The sequence below is a fragment of the Melitaea cinxia genome, chromosome 20 (genome assembly GCF_905220565.1).
Source record: "Melitaea cinxia chromosome 20, ilMelCinx1.1, whole genome shotgun sequence".
Classification (NCBI taxonomy): Eukaryota; Metazoa; Arthropoda; class Insecta; order Lepidoptera; family Nymphalidae; genus Melitaea; species Melitaea cinxia.
Genome location: NC_059413.1, coordinates 4,232,413 through 4,252,165, shown reverse-complemented (window position 1 = coordinate 4,252,165; position 19,753 = coordinate 4,232,413). Strand labels below are relative to the sequence as shown.

General features: G+C 32.9%; 3 protein-coding genes across 5 annotated transcripts; 2 read left to right on the top strand and 1 right to left on the bottom strand.

Moving 5' to 3' along the window:
* The first annotated feature begins 1,330 nt into the window (after window positions 1-1,330).
* LOC123663398 (E3 ubiquitin-protein ligase SINA-like 5) lies at window positions 1,331-8,489 on the top strand. 2 transcript variants are annotated; one of them, XM_045598086.1, is made up of 4 exons: window positions 1,331-1,671; window positions 3,299-3,440; window positions 6,511-6,722; window positions 8,175-8,489. In XM_045598086.1, the coding sequence occupies exons 1-4, from the start codon at window positions 1,474-1,476 to the stop codon at window positions 8,190-8,192; spliced, it is 570 nt and encodes a 189-aa protein (XP_045454042.1). In that variant the 5' UTR covers window positions 1,331-1,473; the 3' UTR covers window positions 8,193-8,489. The 2 variants fall into 2 exon arrangements, with proteins under 2 accessions (XP_045454042.1, XP_045454041.1); XM_045598085.1 differs by lacking the exon at window positions 8,175-8,489 and having other exon boundaries at window positions 6,511-6,972.
* Window positions 8,490-10,983: 2,494 nt separating this feature from the next.
* Window positions 10,984-12,911, bottom strand: LOC123663403 (protein unc-119 homolog). Its single transcript, XM_045598092.1, has 3 exons — window positions 12,530-12,911; window positions 11,924-12,096; window positions 10,984-11,595 (listed from the first exon to the last, which is right to left on the bottom strand). The coding sequence occupies exons 1-3, from the start codon at window positions 12,880-12,882 to the stop codon at window positions 11,477-11,479; spliced, it is 645 nt and encodes a 214-aa protein (XP_045454048.1). The 5' UTR covers window positions 12,883-12,911; the 3' UTR covers window positions 10,984-11,476.
* A 4,451-nt stretch (window positions 12,912-17,362) lies between these two features.
* Window positions 17,363-19,728, top strand: LOC123663399. 2 transcript variants are annotated; one of them, XM_045598088.1, is made up of 4 exons: window positions 17,363-17,555; window positions 17,958-18,140; window positions 18,301-18,387; window positions 19,246-19,728. In XM_045598088.1, exons 1-4 carry the CDS (start codon window positions 17,519-17,521, stop codon window positions 19,545-19,547), a joined length of 609 nt encoding a protein of 202 aa, XP_045454044.1. In that variant the 5' UTR covers window positions 17,363-17,518; the 3' UTR covers window positions 19,548-19,728. The 2 variants fall into 2 exon arrangements, with proteins under 2 accessions (XP_045454044.1, XP_045454043.1); XM_045598087.1 differs by having other exon boundaries at window positions 17,365-17,555; window positions 17,934-18,140.
* The last annotated feature ends 25 nt before the right edge of the window (window positions 19,729-19,753 follow it).

Sequence of the window (19,753 nt, the reverse complement as noted above, 5' to 3'; positions counted from 1 at the left end):
TTTATCAGTAAGTATAATTATGATAAAATTTAAATGTACATGTATATAGATTTTACATGCTTAAACATTTTGTACTATGGGTGGGTACTGTGAGATAGATCTAAAACAAGTTGTGGAATAAAAAGTCTATTGGTTCTATAAGTAAGAAAAAAAAATTAACAAAATTAAAAAAGTTGCAAAAAAATAATAACAAATGTGTGCTACATGGCATACATAGTGGTAGAATACTTTTAATAGGAAAGAGTTTATTTCGAGAGAAGACCCCCAGATTATGCCTGAACATTTTGTAAATAATAATTTCATGTAAATAAAAATCCCTTACAATAAAAAAGCGATATATTTTTATCACTACTTAATTCAGTCATGACATAATTGGGTACAGTATTCATCAATATAAATACATAAAATAACAATCATAATAAACAATAAAAATTAGTTTTTCTTTTTTTTTTAAATTAGAATCTTTGTTAATTTGGGGAATATGTATCTACTTAATTAATCATTATTGTAACAAGTTTATAATCATTATTTATTTATTGTAATTGTCACAAAAAAAAAAAAAAACAAAGAATTAGTTCTATATTTTCAGGTCAACTGCTCCTAAAACTTCTACAATACCACCTGCAACGGTGAGACCTTTTCAAGAAATTCCCTCTGCACCTCCAACTTTGTCTAACGTTAGTACCCCACCCACACACGTTGATATTCCACCTAATAATAATAATGAAGGAAATAATACAAATAAAGGAGCTATTCCTAAAAACAGGTAAAACCATACTCTATAATTATTCCTTATTTAATTTATTAAGTAGGCAAATTTGATATTAAAAGAAAAAATTGGTAATTGTGGTACCATAAAACAAATTTAATGCTCATTGCATATTATATTATTTTGAAATAAAAATTAAGTACTATGGTATGGTATGGTATGGTTAACACGGGCTGGTTTCCGCAACTCGACGACTGCGCCTATTTTGCGTGCGTGGGAGTGATTCGATTCACTCTTGCCACCCAAGCTCCTCCAGAAACTTTAGAAGCTTTTTTGGCTTCTTGAAGATCACCGGAAGTGTCTTCAGGATGCAAGATGTTGTGCCCGGTAAGCCGCTACACCTGGACAGTAAAGAAGTACATGCGTAGCCGTTTCTTCTGTTCCCATGCAAGCTCTGCACTGGGGACTGTCGGTAATGCCCATATTAAATAGGTGTTTGTTATACGGACCGTGTCCAGTCAGTGCCGCAGTTATTTGTCTCAGTTGGCCTCTGTCCAGATTTATTAGAATTCTTGCCAATTTGGCATCAATTTCTGGCAGCGCCAACTTGGCTTGCCTACAGTCCTCAATTTCGGACCATAGTGTGATTAAGTACTATTAATTTAGTAATCATTAACTTTGAAATATAAATAGATTTCGTATTTTTTACATGTATAAATTTTTTATTCAGTAGAAAACAGAATGCCCTAAAGAAAACAGCATTAATGCGAGTTGAATGTGTGACATGTAAAGGTGAATTTGGTTTACAAATATTCCAATGTGAAAATGGGCATAGTTCATGCAGTGGATGCAGATTTATGAATAAAGTGTGTGGCTCGTGTTCTAAAACAATTACGGACATAAGGAATATCACATTAGAAGCAACTATAGCTGATATAATTGTCAAACAAAGCAACAATACTGTAAGCTAATAATTATTTTACTCTGACAACCATATTATTTATTTAATAATATTGATAACAATATAAAACTATCATCAGTACTAATCAATACACTTCTTAATAATAAGTTACATAATAATAAATATAAGTCTAATTTTATATACAATAACTCCAACTTCATTATTCGTAAAAAGTATTGTGTTTATTTATTTATTTCTTTTTTTAATTAATTTTTACAACTTTATTTTTTTATAGCGTTATAGCTATGTAGTCATTTTTAATTTTATATACAACTAGCTGACCCCGCAAGCGTTGTTTTGCCTTATATGTTAATATTCCTCACATCCCCTCCCCCCTTTACAACTTAGGGGTATGAAAAATAGATGTTAGCCAATTCTCAGACCTACCCAATATGCACACAAAATTTCATAAAAATCGGTTTCGTAAGGTTTGGCGTGGTCGAAGTTCACGTATTTTTGGCGCAAACTTGTGGAGGCCTATGTCCAGCTGTGGACTGTGATGGGCTGAAGTGTGTGTGTCTGTTTATATAGATTGCAGTTTCCACCATATAAACTTTAATAATATTATAAAGCACTCGTTTGGACCTATTCTAGTTTTATTATAAATACGGTTAAAGACACATAATGAGATTAAAAAATTCATCATTCAGTCAAAATACCTAACTAAATTCCCTCTGTATAGAAAGTATATATTTAATGTATATTTTTAGGTAAATCTAGGTTGCATCAAATAATTGATTCGTAAATGAATATCTTGAAACTTATGGACAGATTAAAAAATTCGCACTTATAAATCCGAGGTTCTCACCACTGACTTAAAAAAAACGTAAAATCCTAATATAAAATTATATATAGCCTATATTTATAACATTCGCTAGTCAGTTTTCACTTCACATAAGCCTTTGATATCTCACTGCTTGTAATAGGCCTCTTTCCCCATTTAGGAAAAGGATTAGAGATTAATCCACCACGCTGCTTCAATGCGGGTTGGCGGACATATTCCCTAATATGAGTAACGATCAGATCAGGTGTACATGATAACAACCGGGACCAACGGCTTACCGTGCTCTCCGAGGCACGGTGGGGGGGATTCACAAAGACTACACAAACACCCAGACAACGGCAAACATCTGTATAACCAATACAAATGTTTGTCATGTGCGGGCATCGAACCCGCAACCGCCAGCCCAACAGACACAAACCAGTGCTGTGAAAATTGCGCCAACGTGTCGTGAGTTTTTTTTATTTACTAGCGACCAGCCACGGCTCCGCACGGGTGTAATGCTGATACTAAATATAAAATAAATATAATGTAAGCGCAAATAATGTGTTTATTTACGGCATCACATTAGAAACCTCTAAAATTAACAGTTTTCCTCTACTATACATATAAAGTATAAACCTTCCTCTGGAACCACTCTATTTACTAAAGAAAACCGCATCAAAATCCGTTGCGTAATTTTAAAGATCTAAGCATACAGAGCCAGAAGGGACTTTTTATACCATGTAATGATGATAATTTTATTGCGGTTAGGGATCAGCAAGAAATATTTTATTAAAAATTTCGAGTCCGACTGGAGGTTTCGCAATTTTCCCGAAGATTAAAGCTAAATAACATCTTTTTTCAGGAGCGTACTAAGTGTCATAATGCAAAAGATGGTTGCAGTCTATCTTTCCCCATAAACGAAATGGGAAATCACCTAAAAGAATGTCCATTTAACGATATAAAATGTCCTCTTTCGTCGTTGTACCAAAACTGCACCTGGAAAGGTAAGTTAATGCTTAAACTTAATAAATACTAATAATCTATATATTTGTGGCTACCTACCGCATCGCTACGAACAAGTCAAGAAAGAGTTTCAAAACATGATGGAACAAGGTTTATGACGCCCCAGCTCTGTCCATGGGCGTCACCTCCTCGTGTCGCGCCTAAGAAGAACGGAGACACGCGTCTGTAGTGATTATCGACGCCTAAACGCTATCACTAAGGCCGATCGATATCCCCTACCACGCGTCAAGGACTTCACATATCAACTCGCTGGGAAGACAATATTTTCAACAATCGACCTTAATAGAGCTAACAATCTTGTGTCAACATTAAAACAGCTCTTTTCAGAGCTATGTACTTCTTGTTTCACGGAGGCGTCGTGTTTCTTGGTAATGGTAATGCTTTGAGGTTATGAACGGTAAAGGAATTTTTAAGGTAAAGGTATCGATCCAAAAAACCTTGTATCCCTTTTAACCAAAAATTGCGCGGACGGAGGAATATGAAATTTCGCACACTTATAGTTTTTTATAGAGAAAGAGTACAGAATGCTAATATATTTTTTTAATTATTGTAAAAATACATGAAATCTGAAAAAAAAAACACATTACACGCACTACCATGTCTTTAACACACAAGCTTAATATAATTATCCTCTTTTTAACCGACTTTCAAAAAAAAGGAGGAGGTTCTCAATTCGACTGTTTTTTTATGTATGTTACTTCAGAACTTTTAACTGGGTGGATATATATATATATATATATATATATATATATATATATTTCTACGTGTTAACAAATTGTATGTTGGGTTAGAGAGTCACCCACAATTCCTAACACGCGACTACACGAGAGAGAGTAAAAAACAAATCCTACAGAATCTTAATTAATTATGGATGAAGAGAAATAAAAAAAAAATAACAAGTTTAACAATTTATTTTGAATATAATCTAAAGTTACTCTGGGGAGAATTAAATAAATAAAGTACGTAATTTGCCTAATTCCTGGACAATTGACTGGAGAATTGGCTAACAAAAAAAAAACCTAACTTAACAGTCGTCTCGCCGTCGGTAGCCCCGCTTCCAGAAGCAGTTTAATGTAAGCCGGGTTGAAGAGAATTCGGGTTGTGTGTGATTCGGGTTGTGAGAGAACTCGGAATGTGGAGTCCTCGGACCTTCAGAAGGACGCCACGAGGTCACTCTCCATCCACAAGCGCCGCCGCAAACGCCACACCAAGGACCCTGGAAGGACACACCAAAACGGTGAGCCTTTCCGAAACCAACCCTCCACTATCTCCGGGTTGACAAAGGAAACGGCCCACCAGAGACAAAGCACACCCTACCATAACACAGCAATAAGCAAACAAGAAGTCAATACAAAAATTACACAGCCAGGACATTATAACAAATTTCAAAAACTCACAAAATCAATTTACACCAATGCAAAGCCTAAACCATATGGAACTACAATGACTCACCCACAATAAATTGCACCCAGATCTTAAGTCGGCGAGAGAATCCAACAAAGAGACCGCACACCCACGCCCTGAGGCTTATATACAGCAAACCCAGCGCGACGCGACACTACTACCCCCTAAGGTGAACCGCGACGTAATACAATACGAGGGTATTCCAAAAATTAAATCAGTCGCCTAGAAAAAAAAAGTAAATAGCAACGCTAATGCATAACTGTGCTATTATACATCAGCAGGAACGAAACTACGTGCTATTAAAAATATATGCTACAATATATATATTGTTGATTATGTTGTCGCGCTGAAAAGCACGTTTTTATGTTATTGTCCTCGCTAGAAAGCTCAGATAAACGCGAGCGATCGCTGCTAATCATAAAGTTCTATAGGATGAAGCGCGTTTTTTTTTTCTGAGTGTATAGTGCTGTTGGCCCTTGTAGACCTTGGCCCTGCTGTTGTAGACCTTGACAGCGTCACCGGGTGGCGTGGCCGGGTACTGAGACCCAGCCGTGAAGAAAAAAGTAAAGCCTTTGGGAGGGCTCGGGATTTCCGTTCGTCCTAAGGATGTCTCCTAGCGAGATCGCACCTTGCCTCAGGACAAAGTCGGTCGGTAATAGCGCGTCGAAGGCCCAGCTTCGCCCACCACGGGCGAAGCTGGGCCTTCGACGCGCTATTATTTTGATTATTATTAATTTAGACACGCGCCGCCGGCCCCCCGGGCGGTACCGCCGCAACCGCTGTGTTCCTGCATTTTAAATCTATATCTTCAAAAAATATTCATTTAAAATACATGCTGTAAAGGGCCATATTGATCTATATTAAATGCACAGTGTATTTGAGATACTTAATTGAATGAGGATTAATGCTGAATTGCTTAAAGTCGCTTCGTTAAATAAGCCATTATTTTTCGTAAAAAGTAAAGCATAATTAATGGTTATTGTGGGTTATCCCTAAGAGAAAGACATATACCATCGCGAACTTTTTTGTTGGTCTTTTTAAGTCGTACAATACTGTAGCATATTATTTTGATCTACCTCGTAGGGTTGAGCCAGCGTTTGCAATGTAAGCGCAAAAAAAATGTGTTTATTTACGACATCTCATTAGAAACCTCTAAAATTATCAGTGTTTCTCTATGATATTAAGCATGTATTATGCATATAAATCTTCCTCTTGAATCACTCTATCTATTTAAAAAAAACACACCAAAATCAGTTTCGTAGTTTTAAAGATCTAAGCATACATAGGGACAGTTAGACAGCAGAAGCGACTTTGTTTTATAGTATACTAGCTGACCCGGCGAACTTCGTATCGCCTAACAGTGACTTTTAAGTATTATCACAAATCTTTTGTATGGGAGTATAGAAAAGTGTTGTTTTTAGACTTTTTCAGGAAATTTAAATTTTTTTTTTTTAATTTTTCTCTCCGTAGGAACCATCCTCGTACTTCAAGGAATATTTAAAAAAAAAGAATTAGCGAAATCGGTCCAACCGTTCTCGAGTTTTGCGCTTAGCAACACATTCAGCGACTCATTTTTATATTATAGATAATGTATAGTATATAAAATATTACTTTTTATGATATAATTATTTTAATTTTTTTTTTCAGGAAAAATTAATCAGTTATCAATTCACTTCAATGACGTCCACCCACAACACTGCGTGGCTGACGTAGACAAAGAAATGTCTCTTCTAAATATTAATATAAGCCAGAAGTTGACCTACTTTGTTAAAATTGGCAATTACAACTTTTTAATTCACATTAAAGTTGACGGAGCTGAAAAACTTTTATATATGACTGCTCAACTCTTTGGCACAAAAGTGAGTGCCTCAAAATGGACATATGAGTTGCATGTGTACAACAAAAGGGAACCACAAAGAAAGTTAACATATTTTGATAATTGTTACTCACATACTGAATCGGTTAATTTAATATTTAACAGAGCTCAATGTGCTGTCGTTTCTTTACAATATGTTCAAACATTTGTTAATAATAGTTTGTTGAATTATAAATTCTTCTTAAAAAAGAAAATTGATAACAAAAAGAACTGAATATAGCGCTTGTTAACTATTCTAAAGTTTTCGTACATTAATAATAATAATAATTATTTTTTAGACATTGCAAGCATAAATTTAACTTGGCATTATTTTCGGTTTCAATTAAATAATGCCAATAATCAGTTCATACTAACTCAAAGATAAGTATCATTTTGTGAATAGTTATTGAATAGCTACGGCCTAATTCACCAGTTTTGGATATCGCTATTTGATAGTATCCGACAGCTTAGTTTTTGATTTGTTATTCTTTTTAACCATCGAAATCGAATTCTACTATATTTGTGACATATTTCTATACGCATATATTAAACTTAAAATTGTAGTTTATTAATTGAGTAGAAACAGGTGTTAGTGACCTATTCTACCTCCCACTGTAACAGTCGATTTGTATCATCATCCATAGCGTTATCCGCAACTGATGAAACAGGCCCATTAAAAAGCCAATTTAAAGTAATTATGGGACAGAAAATATTAAACATCTAGATATTGGCTAGTTTGGTTTTGTTTTGTTTAAGCATATTGCGCATGAGTTTGTACATTTTGTCATTGTGACTGGTTTTGTCTGCTTCCTGACGAAGCTATCTTATCGTCTATTATATAGTCAATAGATAATTATGTATCTTAGACAACCGTTCACGGGTCAATCGTCCATTCTTTGGTGTTGTTAAGAACCAATTATCCAAATGAATTCATTATATTGTCACTACATTTATTGTGATAAAGTGGTGACGAAAGTATTTTCATTGAAACCAGTGGTTTCTGGTTCAATTCATTCTTGGATTTGTAAAGTCAAATATTAGTTAATGGTTTACGAATTTTATCCTTCTGGATCTCGCTTATATGCTTAGAAGACGACACTTCGTCGATCCTATTTGTTCTCAACATGCGGATTAATTTTCAATTTACCCCACATAAAATTTTCTAAGTGGAAAGAAAACACTGATTATTAAACTCAAATGAGCAGCAAGCTAAGCTCATTAAGAATGTAGAAAATATGTATTTGATATATAAAATCATAGAAAATTTCTGATTTGATTAGATTGTCTTTACTTATTCAAACGTATTTAAAATATACGTTTTGATTGTAGATTATGGTCACACAACAGGTGTGCACCCAATATTTTTATATTTTCATTTACGTCTTAACAGCTCCTAGATATTTGACAAAGAATTGAAGACAAATTGATTTTGATCATTATAAATGATTTTTTTAAGGATTGGAGGTTGCAGTGAACGCACTTTACCTTTTATAAGGCGATATGACAAAACGTTTTTTTTTTTTTTTCGTCACTGACAAATTCACCCATGCGCGCTGGGCCTTAAAACATGAGTTTGTGATGAAGTTCATATACATCATTTATTCTGTTCTTCGACTAGAGTTTATTATTTTAAATGCTAAATAAAAAATATATGTTTATTCATTATTATGCTATCGTTTAGTTCTTATGATAATTCGTTAGAATCTTTATTTTAGGTCGAAAAATGGAAATACCTATAAATCTTTTTAATTAAAGGTCTATTTTTGATAGATAAGTTAGTTATCTTTGATGTCGGTTTAGGTATTTAGTACATAAGTTTTAGAGCTTGACGTGTCGTTACGTCGAATCCTTAAAAACAGTTTCACAGGTTGCTGATAAAGCTATCTGGCATATAACAGACAAATCTTTGATATATTATTTTTTTTTTTCTATAAACATTTACTATATCAGTCAAATATTTTTACTCGTAACTGGAGTTACTGCTGATAAAATCAGTACCTACGTAGTTCATGTGCCAGATATTCTTATATTTTAACAGTGAAACAAAACTCTTACACATCGAACTAATATTATTTTTTTGTGTTACCATAAATCGTAATTATGTTGATTAAAACAGGTATCAGATAAGTGCTGGTCCGTTTGTCCTAGATATTTTTGACTTTGGGTATATTTATTTTTTTGTTTGTTACGATACATATGTGGTAATTGTGTCCTTTTAACTTTTGAATAATTAAATTAAAGCATTATTCTTTAAGTAAATTCTAATTGACAAGGTGCATTTCAACCAAGGATTGCAATTAATGTGCACTATCAATCACTTCAAGATAAATCCACTATCCTCTTCCTTAAGAAGTCAATATTTTTCAAATGAGTATTTCGCATTTTAAAATAACGAAATAAAGAAAAGTCTTTCAAAACAAATACCTAATTAATAATCACAATACCTCAATTTTTAGAATATTAATTAGGATTACCGATAAAAAATTGATAACCTTATCATATAGTATATCACTTGTCTATATTAGACTTTATATAATCTAAAATATAAGTATGCGTAAAAAGGCTAATTTTTTTCTTACCAATTTACGAAACTAAATTATAAATTTATTTCTTAAAGAATTCAGAGATTTTACTTAATTATTTTGTTGTCATGTTTATTTTTGTCTAAATATATTTTGTATAGTTTTCATTAGTATATTACATGAATGTAAGCATTTCTGTAGTTCATTACAAATGACAAGTTTAAGTTTATTTTAATTGATGTTATTCATGTTTCAAATATATAGTTATATGAAAAATTGTAATACGTGTGTTGTTCCTAAATAACTTAGTATTCCATTTGCTCTAACTGTATAATAATAGACACGTAAACAATTTCTAGAATAATGTTGCGTGACTTCAAAGTCCCTAAGATGTCATTTTGGTAAAAAATAAATGAAATAAAGTATATATTACACATCATAATTTAATTCAACGAATTTCATTACAATTATATAAGCCTTTCCTCTACAGGGTGATTATGACTAAATTTTCTAACACTTCATTCTAATTTGTAATGATTCTTTTAATAATGTGATAGAAACAAAATTCTGGTATAGTTGATTAGGCTCTTCTTATCAGCTGATAACGCCCGGCTGGGTGATCTGCGCTAGTATCTTCCTTCTAATAAAGTAGCCTAATAGTTACTAGCAGATTAGCATTCAATGTTTTCTACCACAGAAATAGGTCTAAACAATTATTCAATCACTAAAAGTGCCCAGTAGTTCAGGAGGTGCCCTGAATTTATTAGTGAACACAGTGTTTATACCATTAAATTATTTTAAAACAAGGACACTTGTTTCACTAAACAAGATTATGGACGGCATTAACATTGAGATTTACAATTTCATGACTAAATTTCTTCACATTTGCCGTCTTCATAAATAAAAATTACAACAAGCAGCATTCCATTACTAAAATTATTTTTTTATGCCATAGTGGCTATGCTGGCAGTGTTATATTTACAAAAATTAATATTTTTTTTATCACATGCTGAAGGAAATTCCTTTTTAAATTACAAACATATTCCTTTCATAACCTAACTAAAATGTTAATAAGTAAACGTAAAATAAATTATTTCCAAATTTATACAAATGTTTGACATTACAAAGAAATAAACTATATTAAAGGTTGAATTTCTTATTGAAAATAAATACTTACAGAATACTTTAATGCCATAAAACATGGTTATTCATCTCCCATAGCTTGTCATGATAATGCATAAGATTTACATTACAAATGTTTCATTTTATCCAATTCTCATTCCCTGTAGTTGTATATTTTATTATTATTTTTTATAACCTGAGATGCATTTACAATTCATAACACAGACTTTATACCCATGACTAGAATAAATTTTAAAACTTATTGTATACCTAATATAAACGGTGTTACACACAAATAATTATCTAAAGTGATCCAAACGGTGCGTAGAGATTTGGAATCAAAGTTAAAAACGCACACACACAGCAGAAAATCTGTGCAATTTTATAAAAATTCAACATATATCCTATATGACGATTCTTAAAGAACAATAAATCAAAGCAAATATTTAAAAGATCTTGCTTTGCAATACCATTTTTGTTAAAATTTTATCACCTATTTTTAAATAAATTTACATGCAAACTTCTTTGGAAATTGATTGTAATAAAAAATTTAACTATGAACAAGTAAACAGTTCACTGTATAATACAATTTTTTAAGTATCTATAAATAAAACAGAATTATTTAGTATATCTAAAAATTTGCTTTGAAATAAAGAAAAGTAGTTTTTTACAATATAATAATATCATGATGGAATGTACACAATTCTAAATAATACATGCGTATATTTCTTCACTAATCCACAGAGATATGAAGTACATTTGATTACCCTGATAACAAATCATACGTATCATCGTCTACCCTAGTTTCTGTTTCTGTTTCAATTTCACATAGTTTTACAAAAGTAAGCAATACAGTATCCACCTTGCTTAGTACTCTCTTGCATATATTGAACAAGAAAAATATATTATTGTGTTTATTTTACTTATCAACTAGTTATTGTTTATGCTTAAGTTATTAATAAATAAATATGACAAAAATAAAGTAATTTTGTTACAATAATTTGTTTGCAAATAAGTTATTACAGGCCATTACTATAATTAATTATTGCAATATTTATAATTATCTAGTGCCAATTTTATTAAAATGTGAAATCAAATGTAATAATTTTGTGAATTAATTGTTAACTCCTCCATTGTATGCGTAATCGGCTTTATTATGCATGACCAAATGGTTGTCCACGAAATAGAAACTGTCAGAGCAAGTTTCAAATGGTGCAGCTATCATTTCCTCAACTGCAAATAAAAATAGATAAGAAAATATTAAAATGACTGTATTTTGTTCAATTCTCTCCTTGGAACGTGGTTAATTGTTCCTAAAGTAGACAACTTAATAATTATGTTTTGGGTAACACCGTAATACCTGAGCTGATTTAGATACATATTATTTGGTAATAAATGTACATATAAATAATACATTTATAAAAAATATTACGCAATGACTCATGGAGGGTATTGAACACAAAACCCTAGATATCAGTCCAGTCAGTCCAATATAAATAGTTTAATAAGAAATAATAGAAATATGTCTAAGAATTACAAAAATATAGTTTTAAAATATTACCTAGATCAGGTGGTAGAGTGGGGAATTCATAAATATGTTCACAAGTGTTTCTTGAAAATGGAATGCAAAAACCAAATTCAAAGTCGAATGTCTTCAGTAATGTGTCTCGGAAAAAATGTTTTTCAATCATTCTAAAATGATTTACTGGACGAGCACCGACGGTAAATTCAACTCTGAAAATATACAAATATAAAGTTATATTTTAATGACTAGATAAAATCAAATTATATTAGGGGGAATATAGTTTACATGTTATTTTATTTTTAATATTTATCATTGTCATTTAGAATTTGTTAAGGAAAATTATAATTTTGTAACTTAAAAAAAATGCAAACATCATATTTGAGTTAAAAAAAAATCTAAAATTATTAAGCTTGATTATCAGAAAAAACTTTACAACACTGATAGAAAAAAAAAATACATGCTTAGTTTATAGCAGAAAAAAACAACTATAAAAAAGCATATAAGATTTTTTATATAAGTTCATATTCATAAAATATTATTCGGACTTTAACTTCTGTTTTTCTTAACAAAATTAAACAAGTGCGCTGAAATTCAATTTCATTATTTAATATTTTAAAAAACGTATCTGTTGCTTATACTTACGTTGCACCCACAGTCTTTAATTTTAAAAATTGCGGGGTAAATTGATAGCGAACGAATCTTCCAGCGTTAGGATCTAAAGGTTCGTCTTGAACGTCTTCGGCTCCTTCATTATCAACACCAAAATCAGTTGGAGGCTTCGCGATCTCAAATAAAACAGTACCAGTTTCCAGATCACGGATTTTAAATCTTGTAAAATCTATGTCGTAAACATTCGCTTCCGGACTACATAAGTAAGTGTCCGTAATTTTATCCAATCGCAGAACATCTTCTGGTGTAACATCATTTCGTATTATTTCATCTCTGTTTGTTTCGCTAACCGATATCGATTCGCACTTTTTTCCTACTAAACTCATTTTAAATGTTTTTTCTTTTTTAGGTCTTATTGTTATTTTGCAAAGAAAATATTTAATAATCAATCAAATTATATCAAAAGCTTATAAAGTTTCATCAAAACATTTTATTTCAGTAACTTTTTTCTAAAAACATGCTCAAAATTATGAAACTTGCAAGTCGCAAACAAGTCGCAAAGCAATGAACATAGCATAGAGTAGGATAAATATTAAAAGGAAGCATAGACTAGACCAGGGGGTGGACCTTGTTGGTCTTAAGGGGCCTACTCAAAGCACTGCCTGCAGGGCCCTGCTTGCAGTGCCACTGCCGATCGTATTGTATGTATGCATGCAGGGCCGATATTTTAATTGTTCACCCTGTCGCAGGGCCGCAGTGTCGTTCTGCCAGCCCGACACACGATCTCCCCACTCCGTAAACTGCAATCAGGGACATGTGTAGCTCGGTCGGGCCGATTTAGACCACCATTTTGTTTACGTCGGTACATTGCGACGTTTGTCTACTCTATTTGACCTGGGGTTTCTCTTGTCAGTGGTTGTCATTTAGCAATTAATCAGTTAGTTGGTGGTTAGTTGGTTTGGTTTTATTATATTATTTGTTTGGCTCTGTTTTCTTCAAGAAAAATGAGCCAGCGAGAAAAAGACGTGTGGAGGGACGTAATCTAATTGTATAGGGATTTGCCATGTCTTTGGAAAACTAACCACGATCATTATCATAACAAAGATATGCGGTCGCAGGCTATGTGACTTTTACATGAAAAATATAAAACTTTTTTACACCAGTGCTTCCTTTTTTTCTTTTGAACGCTACAAGTACTCAATACAGTCAAACCCAATGCTATTTTTTGGTGTTTGAATAATGTAGGAGCCATTTATAAAAACTGACGAATTTAGGCAAGGACAAAGAGAACACAAGTGAACACGACAACGTATGCCGCGTAAATGATTTGCAGTGCTTTGTGGAGCAACATCCTCTGCGGCAGTAACTGCAAGCAGGCCCTGCAGGCAGTGCTTTGAGTAGGCCCCTTTAGGGGTGGACAGTTACATGGGGACAGTTACGTTACATACACAGAGTACTATGATATCGTAGACAGAGTAAAATTTACTCTGTCTACGTTATGTACATAGTAACCTTCATTTTCCAATTTTCATATGAATTGGCGCCATCTGTTTTATGATTCCAATGAAATGTGAACAGTTAATAAAAACAACGCGACGCGACGTTTGACGTTGTGACGCCGCGTTGGCGCAACGGTTACAGCCATGGATTGTACCTGTTGCGCTGGCGGTTGCGTGTTCGATCCCCGCACATGACAAACACTGTATTGGGCACACAGGTGTTTGCCGTGGTCTGGGTGTTTGTGCAGTCCTTGTGGGTTTCCCCACCGTGCCTCGGAGAGCACGTTAAGCCACCTGATAGCGATCGTTACTCATAGTAGGGAATATATCCGCCAACCCGCATTGGAGCAGCGTGGTGGATTAAGCTCTGATCCTTCTCCTTTGGGGAAAGAGGCCTATGCCCAGTAGTGGGATATTACAGGCTGAAGCGTAATAAAAACAATAATTTAAATCAAAATCAAATGTTAGCCGTTAATGGTATCATAGTACCTCCGGTAGAAGTAGTAGTTCCTTTCAAAATGGCCATAAATACTCTTTGAAAATGGCTAGAACAGAGCATAGCATAGTAATACTTACAGAAAGCGAGAACTCATTGCGTGCAGTGATGGGACTAGAGTGATTGTCTTTCACTCGAGTCACTCGGTACACCACGGTCGGTCGGTCACTTCCTCAATCGAATGCCAATCGAGTGAAGATAAAACTCGAGTGATTTTTATTGACTCGAGTCACTCGGAAATAAAACTCGAGTGACCAAAATTTTAAAACGAATAAAACAATATTAATTTTACATAGAAAATCTATATTCACTTTCGCATTAATGTAAAAGCTACTCAAAAAAATTTAACAAAATGTAAAACAATAGAATTTTCCTTCAAACTAAACCTGTCCAAACCAATTTAATTTATTCTAACAAGGAACTTTCATGAGATCCAAATATGAACAGTTTTATTATGTTCTTACACAATTTAGGTTATAGTAAACATGCTTTAAAATTAACTTCAATGAAACTTAAATAAACTCAACAAAAGAACAGAAATAATGTATTTTTAATGAGATAACAAATTTAACTGAAATTCCTGTAATAACTACTTAAAAAATGATTTGATCAATGTTTTTTCCCTTCCAAATGGTTTCTTCTTTGATTACATATCGGTGCACCTTTAGAAAAAACTCGTTCTAAACGAACAGAAGTCGCTGGGATGCATAAATATTTCATAGCTAATTTATACAACACTGGCATAATCAGTTTCCTTTTCTCCCAGTAAGCAATAGGATCATCTTTTCTATCTAAGTATTCTTCGTCATTATATTGTTTCACCATGATAATAGTTGAGGCTAATGATGTTTGATTTGTAGTACGTTCCGAAAGTTTTGCATCAAAATATTCCCATAAATCATTCACGTCCTTATTTTCTGGATGCGGTTGGCTTGACAATGAAGACTCCGATTCTGTTTTGGTATTATCTAAATTTATGGATATAGAGGTAGATTCAATTTCATCAATAACAGATTCCATAGCCCTATCAGCATTAGATTCTGCGCCAAAACCAATTTTCTTAAATCACGGATCCAAGTAGGTAGATTTAGCTGCAATTTTGTTTGATTCTAAAATACCTAACCATTTATCAACAGTATGTAATAAAGATTTTTTTTAGTTCTTGACCAATGCCTGTATTTACAATCTTATTTACCAGTGCTGCTTGAACATTTCTAATCAAACGAATCACTGAAGACAATGTTGGATATTTCTCTCCGGATAAGGCTGTAAGTTTTTCAAGAGGTCTTAAAAGATCTACGCATTCTTGAACCACTTCCCATTCAAAGTTTTGTAAATTATTTGGTGAACCAGGCATAGTTGCTGATAAAGCAGTTTTAATTTTGAGCATTCTATCTAGCATTAAATATATAGAATTCCAGCCCGTTGGGACATCTTGCTATAGTTTGATACATTCTATATCCATTGTACGTTGCATTTCCATAAGTTTGTAAGACACTTTGGTGCTTTTTTTGAAATATGTGACTATGGATTGGCATTTATTTATACACTTCAGCAGTCCACTGCTGGACATAGGCCTCCCCAAGTTCGCGCCACACATCCCGGTCTTCCGCAATCCTCATCCAGCCCACACCGGCAATCTTACGTAGATAGTTGGTCCAACGGGCCGGAGGACGTCCCACACTGCGTTTGCCAAGACGCGGTCTCCACTGTAGGACCCGTCTACTCCAACGGCATTTATTTATAATTTCCATAAATTCAGGGTTAGCTTTCTTACAGTCAATAATCGCCAAATTCAAAGTATGAGCTACACAGTAGTGGTTCCTCTTACTTAAATATTCAGAAATAGCTTTCTTTATATTCGGAGCATTATCGGATACTATTGTCACAATTTTTTCTGTAAGTTGCCAATTATCAAATATCGACTTCAGCGCACTTGCTAAAATAATAGAAGAATGTTCCTCTGTAAACTCTCGAGTACTAATAGTTTGCGAAAAAAGTTTTGAATTATAAATAAAATGTATTGTAACAGTTAGGTATGCTTTGTTGACTGTGACTGTCAGAAGTCCATAAATCTGTTGTAGCAGCCATATATTTAATCAAATGTAGAATATCTACAATTACAGTGCGTGCCGCATGATAAGCATCAGGAAGAATTTTCTCTCTTAAAGATTTCCTGCTAGGTAAAACATAGTCAGGATTCATTTCATGGCAAAAATTAATAAAGCCTTAATTTTCCACTATTTGCAGAGGTTGCAAGTCTTGACAAATCATTTTAGTAGGAGCTAAAGAAATTCTTTTTTCTTTGTGCTTATTTAGTGAAGCATTTGGCTTTGCAAGCTGTAATTGCTAATAACATCGTTTCTTTGAAATATAACGGATAGTAGTAGACGTGGAAGCAGAACTCTCACGTTCACTCGAAGAACATGCTTGTGACGAACCACATTCACCACTGCTATCCTTGTACTGAACTGGATGTTTATTTTTCATGTAAGAAATCAAGTTAGTTGTATTACCACAATCTTTGTAACTTTTTTTGCAAAACTTACAAATAACGGTTTTTTGTTCTAAATTTTTGTCAAAAAATGACCACACAATTGCTTTTTTTTATACTTTTACTCATTTTCACCGCTTACTAATAACACGCAGTCACAAATAACCAAAACATTAAATAGTAACAAGTCACACAAACAGATTTCTACGTAATTTCAAAGAGAACCTACAGCGGGTAAACTTGTCACAACTTGAATTTCTCACTCGGCTCGATATAAACCACTCGAGTGGTGCGAGTCAACTCGAGTCACTAGTAGTTCGAGTCGACTCGAGTCACTCGAAACTCGAGATTCCAATTCGCTGCCTGTAGTAACAGAGTGGCCGGTACAGTATTTTAAGTTCCAAAAGACCACAGAGTACATTGTATGTAATAGTAGGGAACAAAAGACGTTTAATAAAAGTAAAAGAACGTGTTTGTTTTGCGAAAAGGACGCTATAATATTCTCTTGTGTTTTGTGCTAGCATTATATCAAGATGCCGAGACGTTGTGAATTAGGATGTGAACCTTCTGGTAAGTTGAAACGAAATCATGGGTTCATAAGTAAAATATAATAAATCTTCACTATTTACCAGTATCAGTAAACAAACAACTTCTAATATAAATAATTGACTATCCCGTTGGCGCAGTTTGTAGTGACCCTGCTTTCTGCTCCGAAGGTTGAGGGTTCGATTCCCACCCCGAGTCTGGGTGTAATATAAATATTTATTTATATATTTATATATGTATTATTTATAAGTATGTTTATCGAAAAAAAATATGTAGCTATATACTAGTCGGCTGTTACCTTTAACACAAGCATTAAGTTGCTTACTTTAGGAACAGACGACCGTGTGTGTATTGTGTAAATATTTATTATTATTTATTATTAAATGTAAATTTCAATTTCAGATGTTCCACTTCATGTTTTCCCAGATCCAGCCAAATATCCTGAGCGGTTTAGGGCTTGGGTCACTATTGTTGGTGGAAAATTGGAAAAATCTCATGATTATGAAGATTATAGAAAGAGGAAACTTTGTGACATTCATTTTACAGATAAAGACCGAAATCGTAATCATCGGTTAAATGCATTAGCAGTTCCATCTCTACATTTACCTAGTAAGTTCGTTTTTTTATTGCCTCTGTGTATGTATTAAAAGAAACATGTCTAGATAGTACAATAAAATTTAAAAAAATGTTGATGTATGTTTGTACATTAATGAATAACATTATAATACAACAGAATAAAACCTGCATTTATAAATTTTATGTTTTTCAGGTAGTATTCCTGCTATTACATTGCAGGAAACAAATATAAGCTCTGTTTCTGAAAGCTTATCTACTGGGCCTTCAACTTCTTTCACAGGTGATTTTTATTAAAAAAATATGTATACTTTTTTTTATATATATCATGTAAAGAAAACGCTTACTGTTATAAATATTTACTATTACAAACTTGAAATTAGGCACAGAGGTAGTTTATTATTATTATTAATTATTATATTTTATTGCACTAAAAATAATATACAGAAAAATTATACATAAAGTTGCCTAGCTATCGATAGTTTCGCTATCGATAGATGACCTCAAAAACTAGTAACAATATTGATAGTGCTATATTCTATCGATAGTATCGATTCTATCAATAGTATCGATTCTATTGATACTATTGATTCCTATCTAATATAATAGTTTTACAAACTATCGATAGTATAATAACAACCGATAGTATTGTTTCCCAATTATAGCTTATTTAGCAAGTAGAGTTCAATTATTCTCACTCACTGTGCCTTATGTTGTGGCACAGTGAGTGTTGTGGTAAGTTAAACAAAGTAAATAAATTAATATCGGTAGGATTTTATTAATTACCTAATAAATACAAACGGGACCAGATTACTAAGACTCCGCTGTCCGTCTATCTGTCCTCCTGTCTGTCACCAAGCTGTATCTTATGAATCGTGATATTTAGGCGGTTTAAATTTTCACAGATGATGTATTTCTGTTGCCACTATAAAAACTAATACAACAGGCATGATTTTTTTGCTGTTTTTATAGATAATGGTACGGAACCCTTCATGTGCGAGTCTGACTTGCTGGCTATTTGGCTGGTTTTTAATTTTATTTGAGTTTTCTTTATTTAGTAAGACTCACTTGAAAGTTTTGTTTGCAATTAGAATAAAATAATAAATGGAAAATCATTGACCACTTTTAATTATTGTTCTAGCTAAGAAGAGATCTCTTGTTATATTTGATACTGAATGTGAAACACAACCCCATTTATCTTATGACACGGGACCACACAGTAAATGCTGGGACGCTTGTGATCAAAAAGATGATGCACTTAAAAAACTTAATGTCAAGGATGCTAGCACCCAAACTTCAGAATATAACAATAAAGATATAGATGCTAATATAATAAAATCAAATGAGAGTTTTGGTGTGTTTATTGCGCAAGAGTTGTTAAACGTACCATTAATCAAAAGGAGACATATTATGTCTGAAATTATACGCTTGTTCGAGCATTGAAGTCAATAATCAAAACTAGAGGAGAAAATAAAAATATCTGTGACGTGATTAATATTCTGTGATTTATGAACATAAACAAAACATTGTTTATCTGTAAATTACGTTTACCACAGCCGATGGATCCAAAAAAAACCAATTACTTTTATAAAAATTTATTAATATAGTGAAATTTAAAATAAAACTTATTCTAAGTAACAATAGTTCTC

Coding starts and splice junctions, on each gene's coding strand:
- LOC123663398 (XM_045598085.1), top strand. CDS start 1,474: ATGCGAGTTGAATGTGTGACATGTAAAGGTGAATTTGGTTTACAAATA. Junction 1,672..3,298: donor TCAAACAAAGCAACAATACT/GTAAGCTAATAA, acceptor ATCTTTTTTCAG/GAGCGTACTAAGTGTCATAA. Junction 3,441..6,510: donor CCAAAACTGCACCTGGAAAG/GTAAGTTAATGC, acceptor TTTTTTTTTCAG/GAAAAATTAATCAGTTATCA.
- LOC123663403 (XM_045598092.1), bottom strand. CDS start 12,882: ATGAGTTTAGTAGGAAAAAAGTGCGAATCGATATCGGTTAGCGAAACA. Junction 12,097..12,529: donor TTAAAGACTGTGGGTGCAAC/GTAAGTATAAGC, acceptor GTATATTTTCAG/AGTTGAATTTACCGTCGGTG. Junction 11,596..11,923: donor CACTCTACCACCTGATCTAG/GTAATATTTTAA, acceptor TTTTATTTGCAG/TTGAGGAAATGATAGCTGCA.
- LOC123663399 (XM_045598087.1), top strand. CDS start 17,519: ATGCCGAGACGTTGTGAATTAGGATGTGAACCTTCTG. Junction 17,556..17,933: donor ATTAGGATGTGAACCTTCTG/GTAAGTTGAAAC, acceptor TTTCAATTTCAG/ATGTTCCACTTCATGTTTTC. Junction 18,141..18,300: donor TCCATCTCTACATTTACCTA/GTAAGTTCGTTT, acceptor TATGTTTTTCAG/GTAGTATTCCTGCTATTACA.